This window comes from Armigeres subalbatus, chromosome 2 (genome assembly GCF_024139115.2).
Source record: "Armigeres subalbatus isolate Guangzhou_Male chromosome 2, GZ_Asu_2, whole genome shotgun sequence".
In the NCBI taxonomy this organism is placed as follows: domain Eukaryota; kingdom Metazoa; phylum Arthropoda; class Insecta; order Diptera; family Culicidae; genus Armigeres; species Armigeres subalbatus.
Genome location: NC_085140.1, coordinates 355,180,361 through 355,199,173, shown reverse-complemented (window position 1 = coordinate 355,199,173; position 18,813 = coordinate 355,180,361). Strand labels below are relative to the sequence as shown.

The 18,813-nt window shown below is 41.3% G+C and overlaps 1 protein-coding gene across 10 annotated transcripts in view; it reads left to right on the top strand.

The window, feature by feature from the left end:
* LOC134212939 (breast cancer anti-estrogen resistance protein 3 homolog) overlaps positions 1–18,813 on the top strand; it is a 234,339-nt gene that overhangs the window by 10,664 nt on the left and 204,862 nt on the right. For 9 of the 10 annotated variants that reach the window (XM_062691299.1, XM_062691308.1, XM_062691304.1 and 6 more), the window contains exon 2: positions 263–393. In XM_062691299.1, the coding sequence (XP_062547283.1) occupies positions 351–393 (43 nt within the window). In that variant the 5' untranslated portion in view covers positions 263–350. Of the gene's footprint in view, positions 1–262; positions 394–18,813 lie in introns of those variants that run through there. The other variant, XM_062691310.1, reaches the window with a different exon arrangement.

Here is an 18,813-nt window from a genome sequence, read left to right as displayed (position 1 = left end):
TGGAGGTTTTGTTATCAACAGAAGAATGTGCACTGGAGTAGATTGTACAAGATTTTTATGAATAAACAAGTGGATAGCGAAAACTTCTGTGAAGCTGGATGTCACGTGTGGTTCAGGGCTAGATGTGAAACTTTACTGTTTGAATACGTTTCGAAGCTAAAGAAGATACTTCAGTTAAAATAAGCAAAAGTGTGGTGGAAACATATTTGAAGGTGTATAACAGCTGAATCAGATTCCTGCATATCACGTTTTGTTTTTACAGAGAATAAGAAACGAATGATACATTTCATTATAAAAGGAAAAATGTGCTCAGTGTCCACTAGGAAGAAAACTATGGTGATTTAATCAACATGGGTAAAACGACGAGCAAATTAGATAAACGGCGATCGCAAAGTAAGTATATAAATAGAGCATGCATGGAAGCCGGTTCGGGTCGTGTGGTAATTAGAGACAGTAAATGCGTGTGGATAGTAGAGATTATCAGGTGTAACTTTTTTCATTAAACTGGTTCATAAATCTTCTACAATGCTTCTGAAATTGCTGCGCTGCTTCATCAGTGTTTGTAATTTGTTAGTCGGGCGGCAGGGTATTTTCTAATATATGACCTTATGACGTAGGAAGTATACAGTATGGCCCATAAAATATGCAAAAATATAAAAATCATAGCTACTTAGTAACATAGTTGAGAAACTTTACATAGTTAATTTTGCAAATGTTTCAAATGTTTTTGCCTTTCCGGGTAAAGGCTACATATTCGCTCAAAACCCAAACTTTTTAGAGAAGGCCCTAATAACCATAGTATTGTATACCAATCAACTCAGTTTGACGAATTGAGATGATGTCTGTCTGAGAATTAAGAATTTTCCACAAAACAAAAATAAATAAGCACTTTTAAAAACAAAAATAGCAATTATAAAAGAAGAATTTTCCTTAAAGAAATGAAAATGTTCCACGAAAAAAATACAAACTTTCCATAAATAAATCAATATTAGCAATAAACAATTACAAAATTTTCCACAAAATAAATATTTTTTTTCCATAAAAAAATAAAAATTTTCCACAAAATAATCAATAAAGAGCAATGAAAAAAATAAGAAAATTTCCATAAAAAAATACATGAAAGCAATAAAGTTGATGAAATTTTACATGAACTTTAAACGCTTTTAAAGAAGGGGTCATCTATCGAAAAAAGCACAGTTTGATTGCTTTTTTATATTTCTTTATGGAAATTTTCTTATTTTTTATTGCTCTTCATTGATCATTTTGTGGAATTTTTTTTTATTTTTTTATGGAAAAAATATATTTATTTTGTGGAAAATTTTGTAATTTTTTATTGCTAATATTGATTTAGGCGAGATGTACCAGTTGTGGCTTTAGCACCAGTTGTCGCACTAGTGCTTTATATACCAAATGGCCAATCAAATCACCGCAAACCAAGTGCATATCGATAAAGCATATTCATATGATACGATAACACCTTTGATTTCCTCCAAAACAAGCAAAGCATAATTGTAAAAATTGATTTTGCTTAATTTTTGACGTCCCTTGCACCAGTTGTCGCACTAGTGGTCCCTATTTGGCCAGTCCCATAAGAAAACAATGGGATTTGCCAAATAAGGAACCAAAATTTAGAATAGTGCCACAACTGGTGCATGCGTTCCTATTATGGAATAATCAATTTTGAGGATAATAACAAATTTTATTGTGGTTTTCACAGCTGTTCTAAAGAGCAGGAAGTAAAACCTTTCGCTTGGCATATAAAGTCCACCCACATGCCTTTTACTTATTTAAAAAAAAAATAGTTGTTCTTATGTATGGCGACAATTGGTATACCCACCCTATTTATGGAAATTTTGTATTTATTTTTCGTGGAACATTTAATTTTTTTATGGAAAATTCTTCTTTTATAATTGCAATTTTTGCTTTTTAAAGTGCTTATTTATTTTTGTTTTGTGGAAAATTTTTAATTTTGTATTATTTGTGTAAATTTTATATTTATTTATTGCTCATACCCTGATTTCTTTATTGGCAATTTCGAATTTTTTATGGAATTCTAATTGTTGAGGGGGAGTATTTATTTTAGTCAGCGCGTAGGGGAAGGTGGGGAGACTTGATCCCCCGGGAGACTTAATTACCCCCTGTTTTATCGAGAACAAAAGTAATTTTGTTCTAGCGTATATTTTAGTATAGATCCTCAAGACAAATGACCTTTATGTGATGAGCTATTTTTTCGATTTCCAATCTTATTGATTCTGCAGGGCGGTTTGCATGTTTTGACCTTCCTAAGAATTTTTTTTATTGGCCACGCAAGATTTGAACAACTTTTCATAACAATGACCAAATGCTTTCGTTTTTCTACAGCATAAAGTCGTAAATATGCTTAATAATCTGTACTGATGAAAATGTCAACATTCCATTAAAGTTTTAGGAAATTTGGATTTGAAGTTATCGCCTCAATATGGGGACACTTGATCGCCCATTAGTCACCATTACCGGGTGATGAGGGTGGCTGGGTTTAATTGCCGATGCCGGTCTAGGCAATTTTTGGATTGGAAATTATCCCGACTTCCCTGGGCATAAAAGTATCATCGTGTTAGCCTCATGATATACGAATGCAAAAACGGTAAACTTGGCTTAGAAATCTCGCAGTTAATACCTATGGAAGTGCTTAATGAACGCTAAGCTGCGAGGCGGCTCTGTCCCAGTGTGGGTATGTAATGCCAATAAGGAGAAGAAGAAGAAGAAGAAGAAGAAGAAGAAGAAGAAGAAGAAGGAGAAGAAGAAGACAAGAAGATAGGATGCTCGTAAACTCATTCTTCATCGCAAAATGTATTTAAAAAATTCGCTTATTTTAGGACACTTATTCTTAACCCTTAAGGTCACTCCTGACGGAATCCAAGTTCCAAAGTGCTCGCGTTTTCGGGGGCACACCACTCGATTCAGAGGTGGCGCATAACTGTCATTTTTATTGATTTAGTTTTGCTGCGCCGCAGCATGCATGAAATAACAAAAATGACAGTTGTGCGTTGCTTCCGTATCGAGTGGTGTGTCCCCGTAGTGACGTAGGTCAAAAGTCCTGATAGACCCCTCTTTGCGTTCACAAGTTTCGAAAATGTGTGTTTTTTCCTTATTTTTGCTATGATGGCCAAATTTCTTCAGTATAATAAAGTTCTGGCGTTATTAAATAAAGTAGATACATGAAATATATTAAGTAGAAGTGATTTTGAACGTTTCCAAGGTATCTGATTACTGTAATTACCGATATTGGAAACCATATCCCTGATCTAAGAGTTATGGTCATATTTCTTGAAATCTGATCACGAAATAAACCAAATTGTGCCAGACAGGAGGGAAAAATATCACAAAAAACTGTAGACATATATGTAATCAATTTTAAAATATCCGTGAGTTCAGGTCTTGAATTCTACCATAGAAGCGAAAGGTAATATGCACATAAAAATACTCAGAGTACATCCTACTCTGATATATCAAATGATATATCAGATATCAAATGACTCATGGGGAATTTTTCTGCGTGCCCCATAGTGACATTCTAGAATGCGCGAAATGTTCTGGAGTTCGGCTCGTAAAACCTACGTAACAATGGCCTCCAAAATGTTTTCGGCAGCTATCAAAACCTTTTCCAACAGATCCTTGGATACCTGCCAAGAAACGTTATACCGATCATTCTGCACTGAAATGTTCTTGAGTTCAGGTCGTCGGATCTACAATCAAGTAGAAGCTCATTACTTGTTTCAAATCAAGCTCAGGTAATCCTGGCCAGTTTAAAGAAATCAAGGGGAGGGGAGGAAGGGGGAATGTTAGGTATTATAAACTAACTCATTTTTCGAGCACGATGTGAGAAGTACAAAGAAAACTATAAATGGCCTGCATATACACAGATAGAAAAAGTTGTTGAAATTTACACGAAAGTAATGCACATAAAGGGAATGCCAAAACGAGCGTAATTCTAAACGTTATTTTCGCTTGAATGAATGCAATTTCTATTGCATTATGTCACTATTTATTCCATAAAGTGGCATAATGCTATACAAATTGCATACATTTAGGGCGAAATTGATAGAAAAGATTCATGAATGCTCAGAATAGTGTAATTTTCGGTGTCTATATTTTTTACGCGCTGGTTAGTTTTCATTATTTTTTTCTGTGTATCTAAGACAAGTGTGTTACTTGTTCCACATTTGACAAGTATTCTAAGTGAGAGCTCCCAGTAACGGTGCTTTAAAGGAGTAATTCCAGCAAGCACCTCCAGGCTCATGTTATGCATTGAATGCATACAACCAAAGGCAATACGCAAACAACGATACTGAATTCGTTCCAATTTGATCAGGTGGAAATCAGCTGCTAAGAGGGAGTAGAAGGAGCCATACTCTAAAACAGAGAGAATAGTCGTTCTATAGAATTTGATGAGGTCTTCCGGGTGAGCACCCCACCATGTTCCGGAGATAGAACGTAGAAAATTATTCAGAATTCAGAATGGAGTTTCCAGGTAATTTATAATCAAACACGACCCCAAGGTATTTAGAAGATAAAGAGTGGTTGATGTCATCATTCAACAGCTTTAGTTTCAGTTGAGCAGGGTACCGCTTCCTAGTAAACACAACCAACTGAGTTTTTTGCGGTGAAAACTCGATCCCTAAATGTCTGGCCCAAACAGTCAGATTATCCAGGGTACTTTGCAATGGTCCTTGCAAGACAGCTGCACATGGACCTCTTAGAGAGACCACGGCATCATCTGCAAGTTGTCTGAGCGTGCATTGTCCTTCTAAGCAATTGTCAATATCTTTAACATAGAAATTATAAAGCAAGGGACTTAAACATGAACCTCGGGGAAGGCCCGTGTAACGAGTTCTGGAAGTTGTCAGAGTGCCGAGTGTGAAGTTCATTTGTTTTTCTGACAACAAATTGTACAAGAAATTATTCATGCAGATTGTCTGACAGTACTTCTATGGAAACTGAATCAAAAGTCGCCTTAATATCCAAGAATCTTCTTCTTCTTCTTCTTATCGACATTACATCCCCACACTGGGACAGAGCCGCCTCGCAGCTTAGTGTACATTAAGCACTTCCACAGTTATTAACTGCGAGGTTTCTAAGCCAAGTTTACCATATTTGCATTCGTATATCATGGGGCTAAAACGATGATACTTTTATGCGCAGGGAAGTCAAGACAATTTCCAATCCGAAAATTGCCTAGACCGGCACCGGGAATCGAATCCAGCCACCCTCAGCATGGTCTTGCTTTGTAGTTGCGCGTCTTACCGCACAGCTAAGGAGGGCCCCAATATTCAAGAATACTGAAGCCAATTGCTCCTTATGCGCATAGGCCAGCTGTATATCTGAAGAGAGCAACGCTTGACAATCATTTGTTCCTTTACTCTTTCGAAAACCGAACTGAGTATTCGATAGTACACCCGATTCTTTTTTTTACACGGGGGATGCGTTCCGTGTAAAATAAAAGTTTTCAGTTCAAAATTTGAAAATCCGTGTAAAAAAAGTTTTATGATTTCTTGACGAATCATGCAAAATAGAACAACTTTGCAAAAATTTTGTATGGGATTTTTTTTACACGGCCGTGTAAAAAAAATCCGTGTAAAAACAGAATCGGGTGTAATGCATTTTGCTGGACCCAATGATCAATTCTTGAAAGGATCATTTTCTCCAATAATTTCCTTATGAACGATAGCATGGCAATCGGTCGGTTTGAATTGTGATTAGACGCTGGTTTCCCAGGCTTTTGAATAGCTATTACTTTAACCTGTCGCCATTCAGGTGGCACAATGTTGTACTCCATGAAACAGTTGTGCAGGTCAAGTAATCGTCTTTTTGCGATATCTGGGAGGTTTTTAAGGAGATTGAGTTTGATGTTATCGCATCCCGGAGCAGAGTTATTCGATGAAAGAATTGACATAGAAAGTTCCAGCATTGAGAATGGTCCACCCAAAGAACCGGGATCAGTGACTGATTCTCGAAATAGCGGTTCTGCTGGTACGGAATCTGGGCAGACCTTTTTTGCGAAGTTGAATATCCATCGATTGGAGTATTCTTCACTCTCGTTGGTGGAAATGCGGTTCCGCATGTTGCGGGCCGTTTTCCAAAGTGTTGTCATTGAGGTTTCTCGTGATAGTCCCTCTACAAAACGTCGCCAGTAGCTACGTTTTTTGCCTTGAGAAGATTTTTGAGTTTTCTTTCGAGCTTCAAATACTCTTCAAAAAGCTCGGACCTTCCGTGTTTACGGAAGGCCTTGAAGGCATCAGATTTCTCAGAATACAACTTAGTACATTGATCATCCCATCCAGGAGTGGCTGGTCTTCTGATGACAGATGTACTTGGAACGCGTCGTTTCTGAGCTTCTAATGCGCTTTTTTGAATCAACTCCATGAGGAATCGATATTCATCCAAGGTGGAAGAGTATAAGTTGAGTCAATGCCGATGCAAATTTTTGCCAGTCAATGTTCTTCGTGAGATCGAAAGGAACATTAACTGGCTCAGATTGTTGATAGCCACTTTTAATTGTGGTGGCTATCGGCATATGTTCACTACCATGGGGATCTTGGATAACCTTCCACGTGCAATCTAACGATAGTGAATTTGAACATAAAGACAGGTCAATACGGCTTTGTTGACCATTTGGTTTCGAGTTACTTCACCAGTGTTCAAAATATTCAAATTGAAATCATCACACAAATCATAGAAAATAGGTGCTCTATAATCGTCATACGTTTCGCCCCATCCTATACCATGTGCGTTCATATCTCCCAATATCAACACTGGGGATGATAAAAAGGAGACTGCGTTCCAAAGATGTCGACGATCAAGAGAGGCATTTGGAGGAATGTACACTGAAGCTATGCAAAGATCTTTATTCTTCACATTTACTTGGCATGCGACGATTTCTAAGCCGGGAACAATCGGAATGGGAATTCCGTAGAAGGAGTACCACTTTTTGATCTCCAAAAGAACGCCACCATAATGATCATCCCGATCTTGGCGAATAATGTTAACATCGTGGAAGTTGATTTCATCTTCAGAAGAAAGCCATGTTTCACAGAGTGCAAATATATCGCAATCGGAATTGCGAATCAAAAACTTGAACACGTCTAATTTATTTTTCAGACTATGACAGTTCCACTGCAGCTGTGCAGCACTGCAGTGATTGTATCTTGTATGGCCGTATTATCCATCGAAAAATACAATTCCTGCAAGAAGGGGTCATGAAACAGTCAATTGCTTCAGATATGTTTCTACTGTTGGTATAAAGATGTCAATGATTGGCCTCAATGAATTCGGAATATTGAACAAATTCAAAAAACGGTCCACAAGGTCCTTAAAAGAGATCAATCCTCGCTTGGACGGAATACTTTTTGTGGAAGTGCGAATTACATTTTTCTTTCATTGATTCTCATTCATTCATTGTGTACCTCCGAAGAATCATCCATATCAGCTACGTCGGAGTCTATTCATCAATGGCATTGTAATCGTAGTAATCACTTACTCGAACTGCAGCTGAAAAAGCAGCCGTGGCGGATGTGTCTTGTGACTAAACCATTTCCGCATAAGACTGCTTGGAGCGCTGTACCGACGATCGCTTCACTTTTTGGGTGCGCTTTTTGTACACCGGGCATTCTTGCAAACCACGCACTTTATAACTTGTTGTTGGCGCACTTTGTAACTTGTTGTTGGCAGGACTCCTCCCTATGCTTTTCAAAACATTTGCCACAGCGGGGATTGTTGTCGCAAAACTCGGCAGTGTTCCCCAACTGTTTGCAGTTGGTACAATTGAACACCCTCGGCACAAAAAGACGCACTGGAAATAACATATTTTCAATATCTAGGGGGAATGACGGCTTTAGCAGGTTTTGTTCTATTATTGTCAGGGTTTTTTTTTATGACTGATTATGCTCAAATTTGGCCTAAACAATCTTTGCATATCAAAGAATCAAAGAATTTGGTCGACAAAAATCCCCCTGACAATAATAGAACAAAACCTGCCAAAGCCGTCTTTTCCCCTACATATTTTGGGAGAATCGAACCGGCGAACGTCACCCGAAACGATCCTGACTTAGAATACACTTTTTTACCATCTACCATGGCAGCTGAATGCAACTCCTTGCAATCCAGAATATCCACGTCGCCAGAAGCAGCTACTTCCCTTTGCCGACAGTGATCGCCTTGGATCCGTAAGTAGGATATACACCACACAATAGCACTCGCACTACCGAACACATTCCGTGATGAGACACAGATCGCGATTAAACATGTTCCTTGTCGGACAAAGAACTTTCGCAAGATTTGAGAATAGTTTTTTTTTTGTTGATTGTGCACAGTGTTGTAAAATGTCATTTGCATTCGTTTGTATAATTTTCCCAGAACTTTTTCCAGAAGGTAGCTATCAATTCATGATGTATGACAAACTTATAGCGCTTAAATGTGCCTAAAACTTTGTCTAACAAGACATTGCTGTAAATATGTAATCTGGGGCGTGGGAGGCAAAATGTCATTCAAATGACATTATGTCAAATGACACGTGACATTTTGGAGAGTTTTCACTCTCCAGCCTAAGATGTTATATTTTAAGTAATGTACCCTTGGACAAAAATATAGCCCTACTCAAGCGTTATGAGTACATCCAAAATTATGCAATAAATTTGGCTTCTAAAGAAAGTTATGAACAAATTAGTCAAATGACATGCAGATGACATTTTACAAGCCTGATTGTGCAATTCGGAAAGTAAATCAATTATTGCGCGTTTTTATTTGCATTTCACATAATCCCTTCCCATACATCGCATCACTCAGTAAAGTGAATCCAGATAAATTACCCTTTGTAACTAACACAATATCTTATCTCAAAATAATCGTGGAGATGCGGAGGTGTTCTCGGTCTCTTGTAGCAACGAGAGCCGAACAAATAATCCTTCCCTATATATGACCGTAAAGACGTGGCTGGCGCCGTATTTAACTAAAAATACATTGGGAATGAACAGCTAATCACAAGCCCCATTCATTTGGTTCTCTGTACAATTTCGCATGTTCTAGTCAATCACGGAGTAGCAACTACGAATTGTACAGTCATAATGCTCATGCTCTTGCAAATGAACCTGTTTTTAATTTTCTAAGTTTTATGAAACAGTCTATTGCAAACTCCCAAAGGACAAGCTTGCAGTTGCAGCTTTTTTATGTACTATCAGCTCATTTGATTTTATTGCTTTTGCATACATTTCCATTAAATTTACGCCTTATAGGTAGTTCGTTTGCAGAAAGGAGGTACCATACCATACACATATAGACGATTACCACACGACCGTTGAGCTTTGCGCCAAGGAATTCGATATTTTTTGCACGCTCTCAATGGAGACACTTCGGTTGATTCGTTGACTCTGATTAACTTAATTAGAGAACTAGTTATGCGACACTCGCTTCACGCATCCCATAGAAAAAAAAGCCTGTCAATTAACATACGCGACATTGTAAATTAGGGCGTATCAAACAACGCTGGACGGTGCGGAATCGATACCTATTAGGACAGGATACCAATCAAGATCTGGTCCACAATCGAGTTCAAATGTCATTAATTTAAATTACTCTTTGATTGAGAATGAGTTTCCCACCTTCCCGCAACAGTCCCCACGAAGATTCGCTGTTTTGCTCTCGAATATCATCCACCGCTCCATAGGACAGTAAATATCCCACTTTAATCGATGCAGTCTGAAAATGAATTAATAATAATCATAAAATAAATTGCTTATTTATACACTCACTCTGGTTGGCGCGAGCAATGTTTTCGCTTGCCATGATTTTGCTGTGCATAACGATCGGCAGTGTAAATATGCATAACAACGTCACTCTTTGGTTCAACCTGACTTTTCGTAGCAGTTGGTTGGAAACTGGTGGCACAGCACAGCGATGCACTATTATTGCAGCTGAAAGTGCGGTGCGAAGCGTTTGTGGTGCACGCTGCATTCATGGGATAAGGTTTTCGGTGCTGAGCTCAGGTTTTACCTAACCCATGTTAGAATTTCAATTATTGATTGGAATTTGTATGATATTAGTAGCTGAGGGCACATGGCATATTGCCGTAACTACTGGAACGCAACATGAATTTGGAAAAGAAAGTTAATAATAGCAGTTCTAAATCAGATCACTGCTTCATTTTGGTTTGTAAAGAATTTTGTTGCTTTCTGAATTGTTACTGTTAATCAAAAAATCATAAGGAAGGTGTAAGGTTCACATAAGCCCAGGTGGTGCAGTTGAAATAATCTTTTAAAATGTTATTAATTTATACAAAAAAAAATATTCTTACGTTTTGCAAAGTCGTACAAAGCGTTTACCCGTTTTTACTCTTCGATTACATTAGTTTTTCCTTGCTATTAATTTACTAATGATGTTTATTATGAATAGTTTCACATGTTGACATTGAAGATTCGCTGTTTTTTTCGAGGATTTGATATCTTAACTACTATTTGCAATACAAATATAGTAACTTAAATAAGAACAAATGATAAGTTGCTTTGAGGCGGGGAACGAAAACTGAAACTGGTGTTAGACTTGTAGGGTAGAGAACCATTTGGGCAGCACTCCCCATTCCTGTTCATTACTCGAGCGCATTACAACCGAATTACTTGTTTTTTAGTAAATGGTTTTGTTTCTGTCGATATCTAGTGATGTACAAACAATCAAGCCATTTGGTTGGAACGCGGTCGAGTTATTTTTAACGAACTTAAAGCTTTTAAGCCGTGCGGTAAGAAGCGCGGCTACAAAGCAAGACCATGCTGAGGGTGGCTGGGTTCGATTCCCGGTGCCGGTCTAGGCAATTTTCGGATTGGAAATTGTCTCGACTTCCCTGGGCATAAATGTATCATCGTGTTAGCCTCATGATATACGAATGCAAAAATGGTAACCTGGCTTAGAAAACTCGCAGTAATAACTGTGGAAGTGCTTCATGAACACTAAGCTGCGAGGCGGCTCTGTCCCAGTGTGGGGATGTAATGCCAATAAGAAGAAGAAGAAGAAGAAGAGCTTTTAACGATTAAATAAAATTCATCCAGTGAGTACAATCAATAGATGGATATTTGAGTTTTGTAAACGTCAGAAAGCAATATGATGGGTTTGAGTAGATTTGATATTATTTAGCTCGTTATGTTAAGAAAAACTTCATGAACAAACATGATCATAACGACCGTGCATTTCGTAGTTGCTACGATAGGAATGAGACAGAAGATGGAACCGATCCGAAAGCCTATTGCCAGTTCTAACGATTGCTCGATTGCTCGTTATTTACACGTTTTGAAATACTCTATGTAGTCCTTAGCCTTCCGAAAGTCGCACCGTAAAAAGTACAACACATTCGAGAAAAGCTCGCTTGTCGTTCACAAGACGAGCGGGACTGCTTGAGTGATCCAGGACCATGCGAGTCCCGGAAGGTTAACTAAACATATTTTTTTCTTTGTTAAACTTGTGAGTAGAGCATAAATTGATTGGAAAGAATGTTTTTAATGGTAATCAGTATTCATTACGAACCTTTCTTCTTTTCTTCTGAAAACGATCAAATCCAAGTTGGTCCTGAGTTAAATTTTTATCTTGACCTTGCTTCGGATGGCGATTCCTATCTACATCAGCGTTGGATTTTCATTTTACTAAACTATTTAGAGAACTGCTTTAAAATCACCGACAGACCCACTCCACAGCTGAATTTTCTTTGATTCGAATAGATCCGAAAGTGTTTTCGTCCACCTACTAACCCATTAACTAAGTCCATTAGTTCTTTCAAGCTACTTCACCAGCTCACCAGATTTGGAGTGATTTCGTACTCTTGTTGCCTCTTCCACCTCGTCATTCTTTTTGTTCTGAAACACAATTTTTCAATATCAGTTTTTTTTAATTTTTCTAAACTCCTTATCCGTGATGTGCTGTAGAAATGGTTAGCTGTATACCACTAAACCTTTTTATCTTACCTTATTTTGGGTAAGAATCAAACTGTTCTCAAAAATTTAAAATTTGCTCATTTTATTTCCGTTAGTAAGAAAAATGGCACTCAATAAAAGATTGTCCAAAGGGACGTCGATATATTACGAGAACAATTTTAGGGATGGAGTGGGTTTTGTGAAGTCCACGCTTGTCCATAGAAATGTCCACCTGTTGTTCATCGTAACCCACCCACCACGAGTTTGTATCGGTGGTGGTAGTAGTAGTAAAATTCTTCTTTATTTACACATTTTTTTTGTTCTACAATTGTTTTTGACATGTACAGTGATCGGCCGGCTTGGCCCTCTAACTTCAATTTTAATTATTATTATTATTATTATTTTTATGTTTCTACTTGATTTTTGAAATATATTGTATCATGACGGCCTTCAGGAGGCGCTAGTGTGTTTTTTTTTAATTTGATAACCTAACTACTATGTACACTAATATTTACAATAAAAATTTGATAACCTAGATCGGAACTAGCGCCCTAAGCGCTTCTTGGTCCGAGTGCAAGCAACGGACCCTAAACTTTTCTTTACACTCACCAAAGCGTTCATGTAAGGTTTTTATTCCGGCCAGACGGTGGACCTCGGATGTTCTTGTCCTGGGAGGGGTGTTGAGGATCATCCTCAGGAATTTGTTTTGGACCCGTTGAAGTTTGAGGTGGTGGGTTTTAGCGCAGCTCTCCCAGACCGGCATGCCATATTCGATCACAGGGAGGATGATTTGCTTGTAGACAGCAAGCTTATTTTTCAGGGACAATGACGACCGGCGGTTGATCAAAGGGTACAGTAGTTTCAACAAGACGTTACACTTTGTCACCGTTTTGTCAACCTGTTGCCTGAAAATAAGCTTGCTGTCGAGGGTCAAGCCAAGGTAGCCGGCCTCATTGGCCCATTCCACAGTCGTGCCATTGAGGATGATTTTACAGTCCCCAGGCGGAACAAGTTTAGGGGATTTGGAGTGGGGAACATGATGACCTGGGTTTTCGCCGCGTTGATACAGATCTTCCAGCTGGTGAGGAACTCTATCAGGGCATCCAGGCCTCGTTGGAGTTTAGCCACTGGCGCTCTGATCACTCTACCTTGGTAGACGATGAAATTTTCATCTGCGAACAGAGACAGAATGCCGCCTTCTGGAGTTTCTGGTATGTCGGAGGTGAACAGATTGAAAAGCAGGGCCCGAGGATACTGCCCTGGGGAACGCCTGCGACGATGTTGTGCGCATTGGAACTCGCTCCGCTGATTGAGACCCGGAATGTCCTTGCCGACAGGTAATTGTTGATGATTTTCACCAGGTAGCTGGGAAGATTGTAGCGTTGTAGTTTGTACACCAGGCCATCATGCCATACATTGTCAAATGCCTTCTCGACATCGAGTAAGGCCATGGCGGATGTTTTCGAGACAAACTTGTTCCGTCTGAGGACGTAACTCGGGTCAGTTGGTGTACAGTTGACCGACCGCGTCGGAAACCAAACTGTTCCTCGAGCAAGATGTTGAGATTTTCGGCAGACTCAAGCAACCGATGATGAATAGCTTTTTCGAATAGCTTGGATAACCCTGAGAGAAGGCTGATGGGACGATAACTTTTGGGGGAGGAAGGATCCTTCCCAGGCTTCCGGATGGGGATGACTTTCGCTGACTTCCAGGACGATGGGAAGTAGCTAAGCCGGAGACACTGATTAAAGATCAGCGATAGGTGCTCAAAGAACGGAGCACTCATGTGTTTGAGCTCGAGATTCAGGATGCTGTCGACGCCTGGGGCCTTCATGTTCTTCGACGATTTGATATAGGCCGTCAATTCGTCAGCTGAGATCTCCAACTCCTCCGAGAAGTCGTTGGGAATCAAATGGATGTTGTTAGCATGCTCGTTGACGGCTGCTTCGTGTGGACTGGCGATGTTCTGCCCAAGATTGTGTGAGCTGACGAAGTGATGACCTATTTCAGCGACCTTCTCTGCAGGGGTTATCAAGCGATCCTTAGAGCCATTATTGTCTAGTGGGATCAAAGGTGGAATGGGCCGAGGCTTGGATTTTAGAATTTTGGTCATTTTCCAGAACGGCTTAGCATAATCTGGGAGAGTGCGGATCTTATTCGAGAAGTCGTTATTTTTGAGGTCCACCATTCTGGCCTTGATAATTTTGTGATTCGATTGCAGCGTGCCTTAAGCTCAGGCAGTCCAGTACGCTGAAACTGCCTGCGAGTGACATTCCGCAATCGAATCAAATCTTTGGTGAGTGTATCGATGTTTAAGGAGTTGCTTACCTGCCGAGCCGTCGGTACGTGTTGCTCTCAGGCCGCCGTGATCGCCTCCTCGATAGCGCACAGCTGGCGGTCGATACTTTCCGGCGTCTCCGGACGCACCTCGTAGTCGACGGTGTTATCGACGCACTGCTGGAAACGCTGCCAGTTCACTCGGTGGTAGTTCCGCCGTAACTGCTGGTGCCGATTGACCGAGGAGCCCAGTTCCGCCACCACCGGATAGTGATCCGAGCTGAGCTCCTGGTATACAACCGGCTGCGAGACGTGGTCACTCAGGTTTGTTACGTAGAGGTCGAGCGTTGCGTGGGCACCGGACCGACTCAGCCGAGTGGGGAATCTGGGCTCAGGATCGTGTAGTGGCCTTCCTCCATGTCGTTGCTCCACATGGTGCCGTTTCGATTGCCGCGACTGTTGCCCCAGGCTTAATGTTTGGCATTCAGGTCGCCGGCAATGATATACTGACCTTGTCTCCGCGTTAGCTTGACGATGTCCCTCGAAGGGCAGCCGATGATCCATCGCCGGCTTTGGCTTGCGTTGGACAGTACGCCGCGATGAGCGCGATTGTGCCGACCGAAGTGGTGATTTCGACACCGATGGCCTCAATGACACTGAGCTGGAAACTTGGAAGCAGAGGACAGTTGATGTTGTAGCGAAGAGCGATGGCCACACCACCTCCCCTGGTCGGCCGGTCGAGTCGCACGATGCGGAAGTCCGGGATGTTGATGTTCACCTCCGGTTTTAGGTGCGTTTCGGTGATGAACGCCACGTCTATTTCCTTCTCCTCAAGGAAATCTTCAGCTCGATTGTTTTGCTCTTTAGCGAGCAAGCGTTCCAGTTTACCAGGCCCACCCTAGCAGCCATTTTCAATGATGAACATGCCAAGTGTGAAGACCTGGTCGAATCGGGTTTTGCAGCCGCGCAGTCGAGTGGCGAGCTGCGCGAAGATCGGCATCAGTTGCTCCGGAGTGTACAGCGGGGCAGATTCTTCCGGTGGGACGGCTTCGTTCTCCTACTGCCGACAGAACCCAGGAGGACGGAGCGGGGGCCATTCACTGGTGGATGGTGCCGACGATGCTGGAACTTGGACCGATGCAGCTGCCGCTGCCAGTCGCTTGTGCGGCTGTAGCGGTGGGAGTATTGGAATCACACGACGGGGAGCCGGGATGGCTGGAAAGTTCACCTCGTTGATTACAGGAACACGGTTCTTCTTCGGAATGGTCCTGGTGGAAGCCTTCTTCCGGATTTCCAGGAACTCGGCTCGCTTTGGGCAGCCCTTTGTGGTGGCCCGATGTTTGTCGCCACAGTTGGCGCACTTGGGATCGGCCACCTCCATTTTGTCGCACTCATCAATCGGATGGGGTTCGCCACACTTGTTGCAGCGCGGCTTCATGCGGCAGTTCCTGGTGCCGTGCCCGAAATTAAAGCAGTTGGTGCATTGCGTGACATCGCGGTGCACTGGCCGATATCGCTCCCAGTCAACGACGGTGTAATTTATAACGCCAACCAGCTTCAGGTCCTTCCAGGTAGTGGAGCCGTGCTCCAGATGGATCAGGTAAAGCTGGTCGCGATATTTCCTCGCCTTGTCGTGACGAGCGATCTTGTGGACGGCTACTGGCTTCAGTCCGCAACTTTCAAGCTCTGCTTGGAGCTCTTCTTCCTTCATGTCGTGAAGTCCTCGCAGCAAAGCCTTGAGCGGCTTCGTGCCGGGGTGGTCATGAGTGTAGTACTCATACTTGTGGACCTCGAGGAACTCCACGACGGATTGATGATGGTCCCTGTTGGCCGGCATCACTTTCACGCCCTCGCTGCAGAGCCGAAAAGTACATTTCAGCCCCTTAGCGATCAGCTGGCGAATTTTTGGGCGTAAATCCGGCGGATCGCCCTTCACAAACACGGGCGGGCACTTCTCCTTCCGCTCCGGTTGCACCTGCGGCAGCTGCGATTGCTGCTTCTTCCTCTTTTTCGGCGGATTGCCGGCGTCATCAAGCGGCAACGGCGAGAACACGTTGCTCTGCAAAAGCTGCTTGGAGGGGTTACCCGCGCCTCCAAGAGTGCGCTCAGGCACTTTTCCAGCGACCGAATCGGCCACCGAGTCTCCCATGACGGGTCCGGGAGAAAATAACGCCAACGCGACAAGCGAAAACGTAAACAGCGAAAGAACGAGAAAAAACACTTAAAAAAAAATGCGCGAGCAAAAAACACGTCCGTACGTGTTGCTGTCTCGAACTGGAATTATGTATCGGTGGTGATAAAATCGAGGTGGTTGAAGAATTCTCGCTTAACTTTTCAAAAGGACCTAAGTAACATTTTTTTCATGAATTAATTTGAGTACTGCAATCAAAAGTTTTCATGTTTTTCTGTTGATTGCGCTGTTCAAATTAATTCATGAAAAAAATGTTACTTAGGTCCTTTTGAAAAGTTAAGCGAGAATTCGTGTACTTGGGCTCATTGGTGACCTCCGATAACGAAATTCGGAGGCGCATCATGGCAGGAAAACGTACGTACTTTGGACTCCGTAAAACGCTCCGTTCAAATAGAGTTCGCCGCCGTACCTGCGTACTATGGTGGGGTGCAGATGATGGACTACGTAGAGGAGGCGAATGAACCACGAATTGCATCAGCTGTTGGGAGAACCATCCATCGTTCACACCGCGAAAATCTGAAGACTGCGGTGGGCCGGGCACGTAGCCCGAATATCGTACAGTAATCCGGAAAAATGGTTCTCGACAACGATCCGACGGGAACAAGAAGGCGAGGTGCACAGCGGGCAAGGTGGATCGATCAGGTGGAGAACGATTTGCGAACCCTCCGCAGACTGCTTGATTGGCGACGTGCAGCCATAGGCCAAGCTGGATGGAGAAGACTTTTATGCACTGCACAGGCCACTCCGGCCATAATCTGATAATAAATAAATAAAACGTGTTGTTCATGGAAGTCATTCCGAAACCAATTTTTCAACTAAGTTATTTGTCCACCTCGGGACCAATGCGGTTTGGACTGCCCGTTCTCTACCAGCTACCAGGTACACAATTTTGACAGAGTTTATAATCAGCCCTATTTTTTCTTAGATCCTCCTTTTAAATAAAAAGCTTCTCACCTGCTCTGTGACCTTTACTAATGATGCCTATGTCATCCACAAACCCAAGAAGCATGGAACACTTTTTAATGATGGTTCCGTTTCTTTGCACACCAGTTATTAGAATTGTACCTTCCATAGGGTAATTGATCCGATAGTCGTGGGTGTTCCTATAGTTGCGGTAGTGTAGTTTATGTCGAATATATGCAATAAACGCAGCAACCCACATTGTGTAACTATTTGTTGACTTGTCATTACGTGAAAGTGACGAAACAGTTTGGGATCGGTAAATCGGAAATAATCGGTAAAGTATCATTGAAATACTATAATTTCTTCTCTGCTTTGTACCTATAGTTGCGGTAGTGTTCCTATAGTTACATGTCCCGTATGAAAACAATGGGATTCGCAGCTATAGGAACACGAATTAGAAAATATCGCAACTATTGGAACATTGCACCAATAATTGGAGGATTCATTTTAGGTGATATTGACGACAGCTGCTGCAATTGGAATACTTTTTAATCAATATACTAATTCAGAGCTTTCGAATGCACCATTGAGGTAAGCGAAATAATGTATAGTTTTTGTGCAAGCGAACAAATAGTAGTGGAACGTGCTTAGTTCCTCCACTATTGGGTCTTTTACCCTACCTATGTTGAATATCATATTAGAAAGCGCATTACCCTTCAATTCATCTAACGTCACGAACGAATAGGATGTCTCACCAGATATTCGGACGCACGATTTGTACCCACCCAGCGTCGCTAACATTCAGCATAATAAGCTTGGCCCAAAAGCCATGTTCTTACAGAATCTATACCATTTCGTCGAAAGACATTTCGTCGAATGACATTTAGTCGAATGACATTTGGTCGAAAGGACATTACGTCGAATAGACATTTGGTCGAAGGGACATTTAGTCGAGAATTAATTTTTAATCCAGTAGAGAAGTAGGACATTTTGTTGAATTACATTTGGTCGAAAGGACATTTGGTTGAATTGACATTTGGTCGAAATCAGATTTTAGAAAGAAGAACCTTCGTACATTTGGTCATATGTAGGGACGTTCCGATTCTTCCGATATATCGGAATATCGATATTTTTGTTTCGATATTCGATATTTTTGTATCGATATTTTGCTTTCAATATATCGGTCATATCGATATTTTTGCTTTCGATATAGACATATTGAATCAGAACAAAGTATCACAAAAATAACAATCATTGTATTTTGTGAAAAGAAATACTTCAAAATCGATTTAAAATGCCGTATTTGTAATGGTTGAGTTGACAGATGCAGTATTATCCCGTATAATAACGGACGACATCATGATATTTGATCAGCCAAAGGGTCATGACTTGACATCTTTCTTCATCGGACAAATAAATTAACTTTACAAGTTAGGAAAAGATTTGAAGAAAAGGGAATTTAGAGGAATTTAAATATTTCAATGGATTTTCTCGTGAAAATTTTGAAGTTTCTTTGAA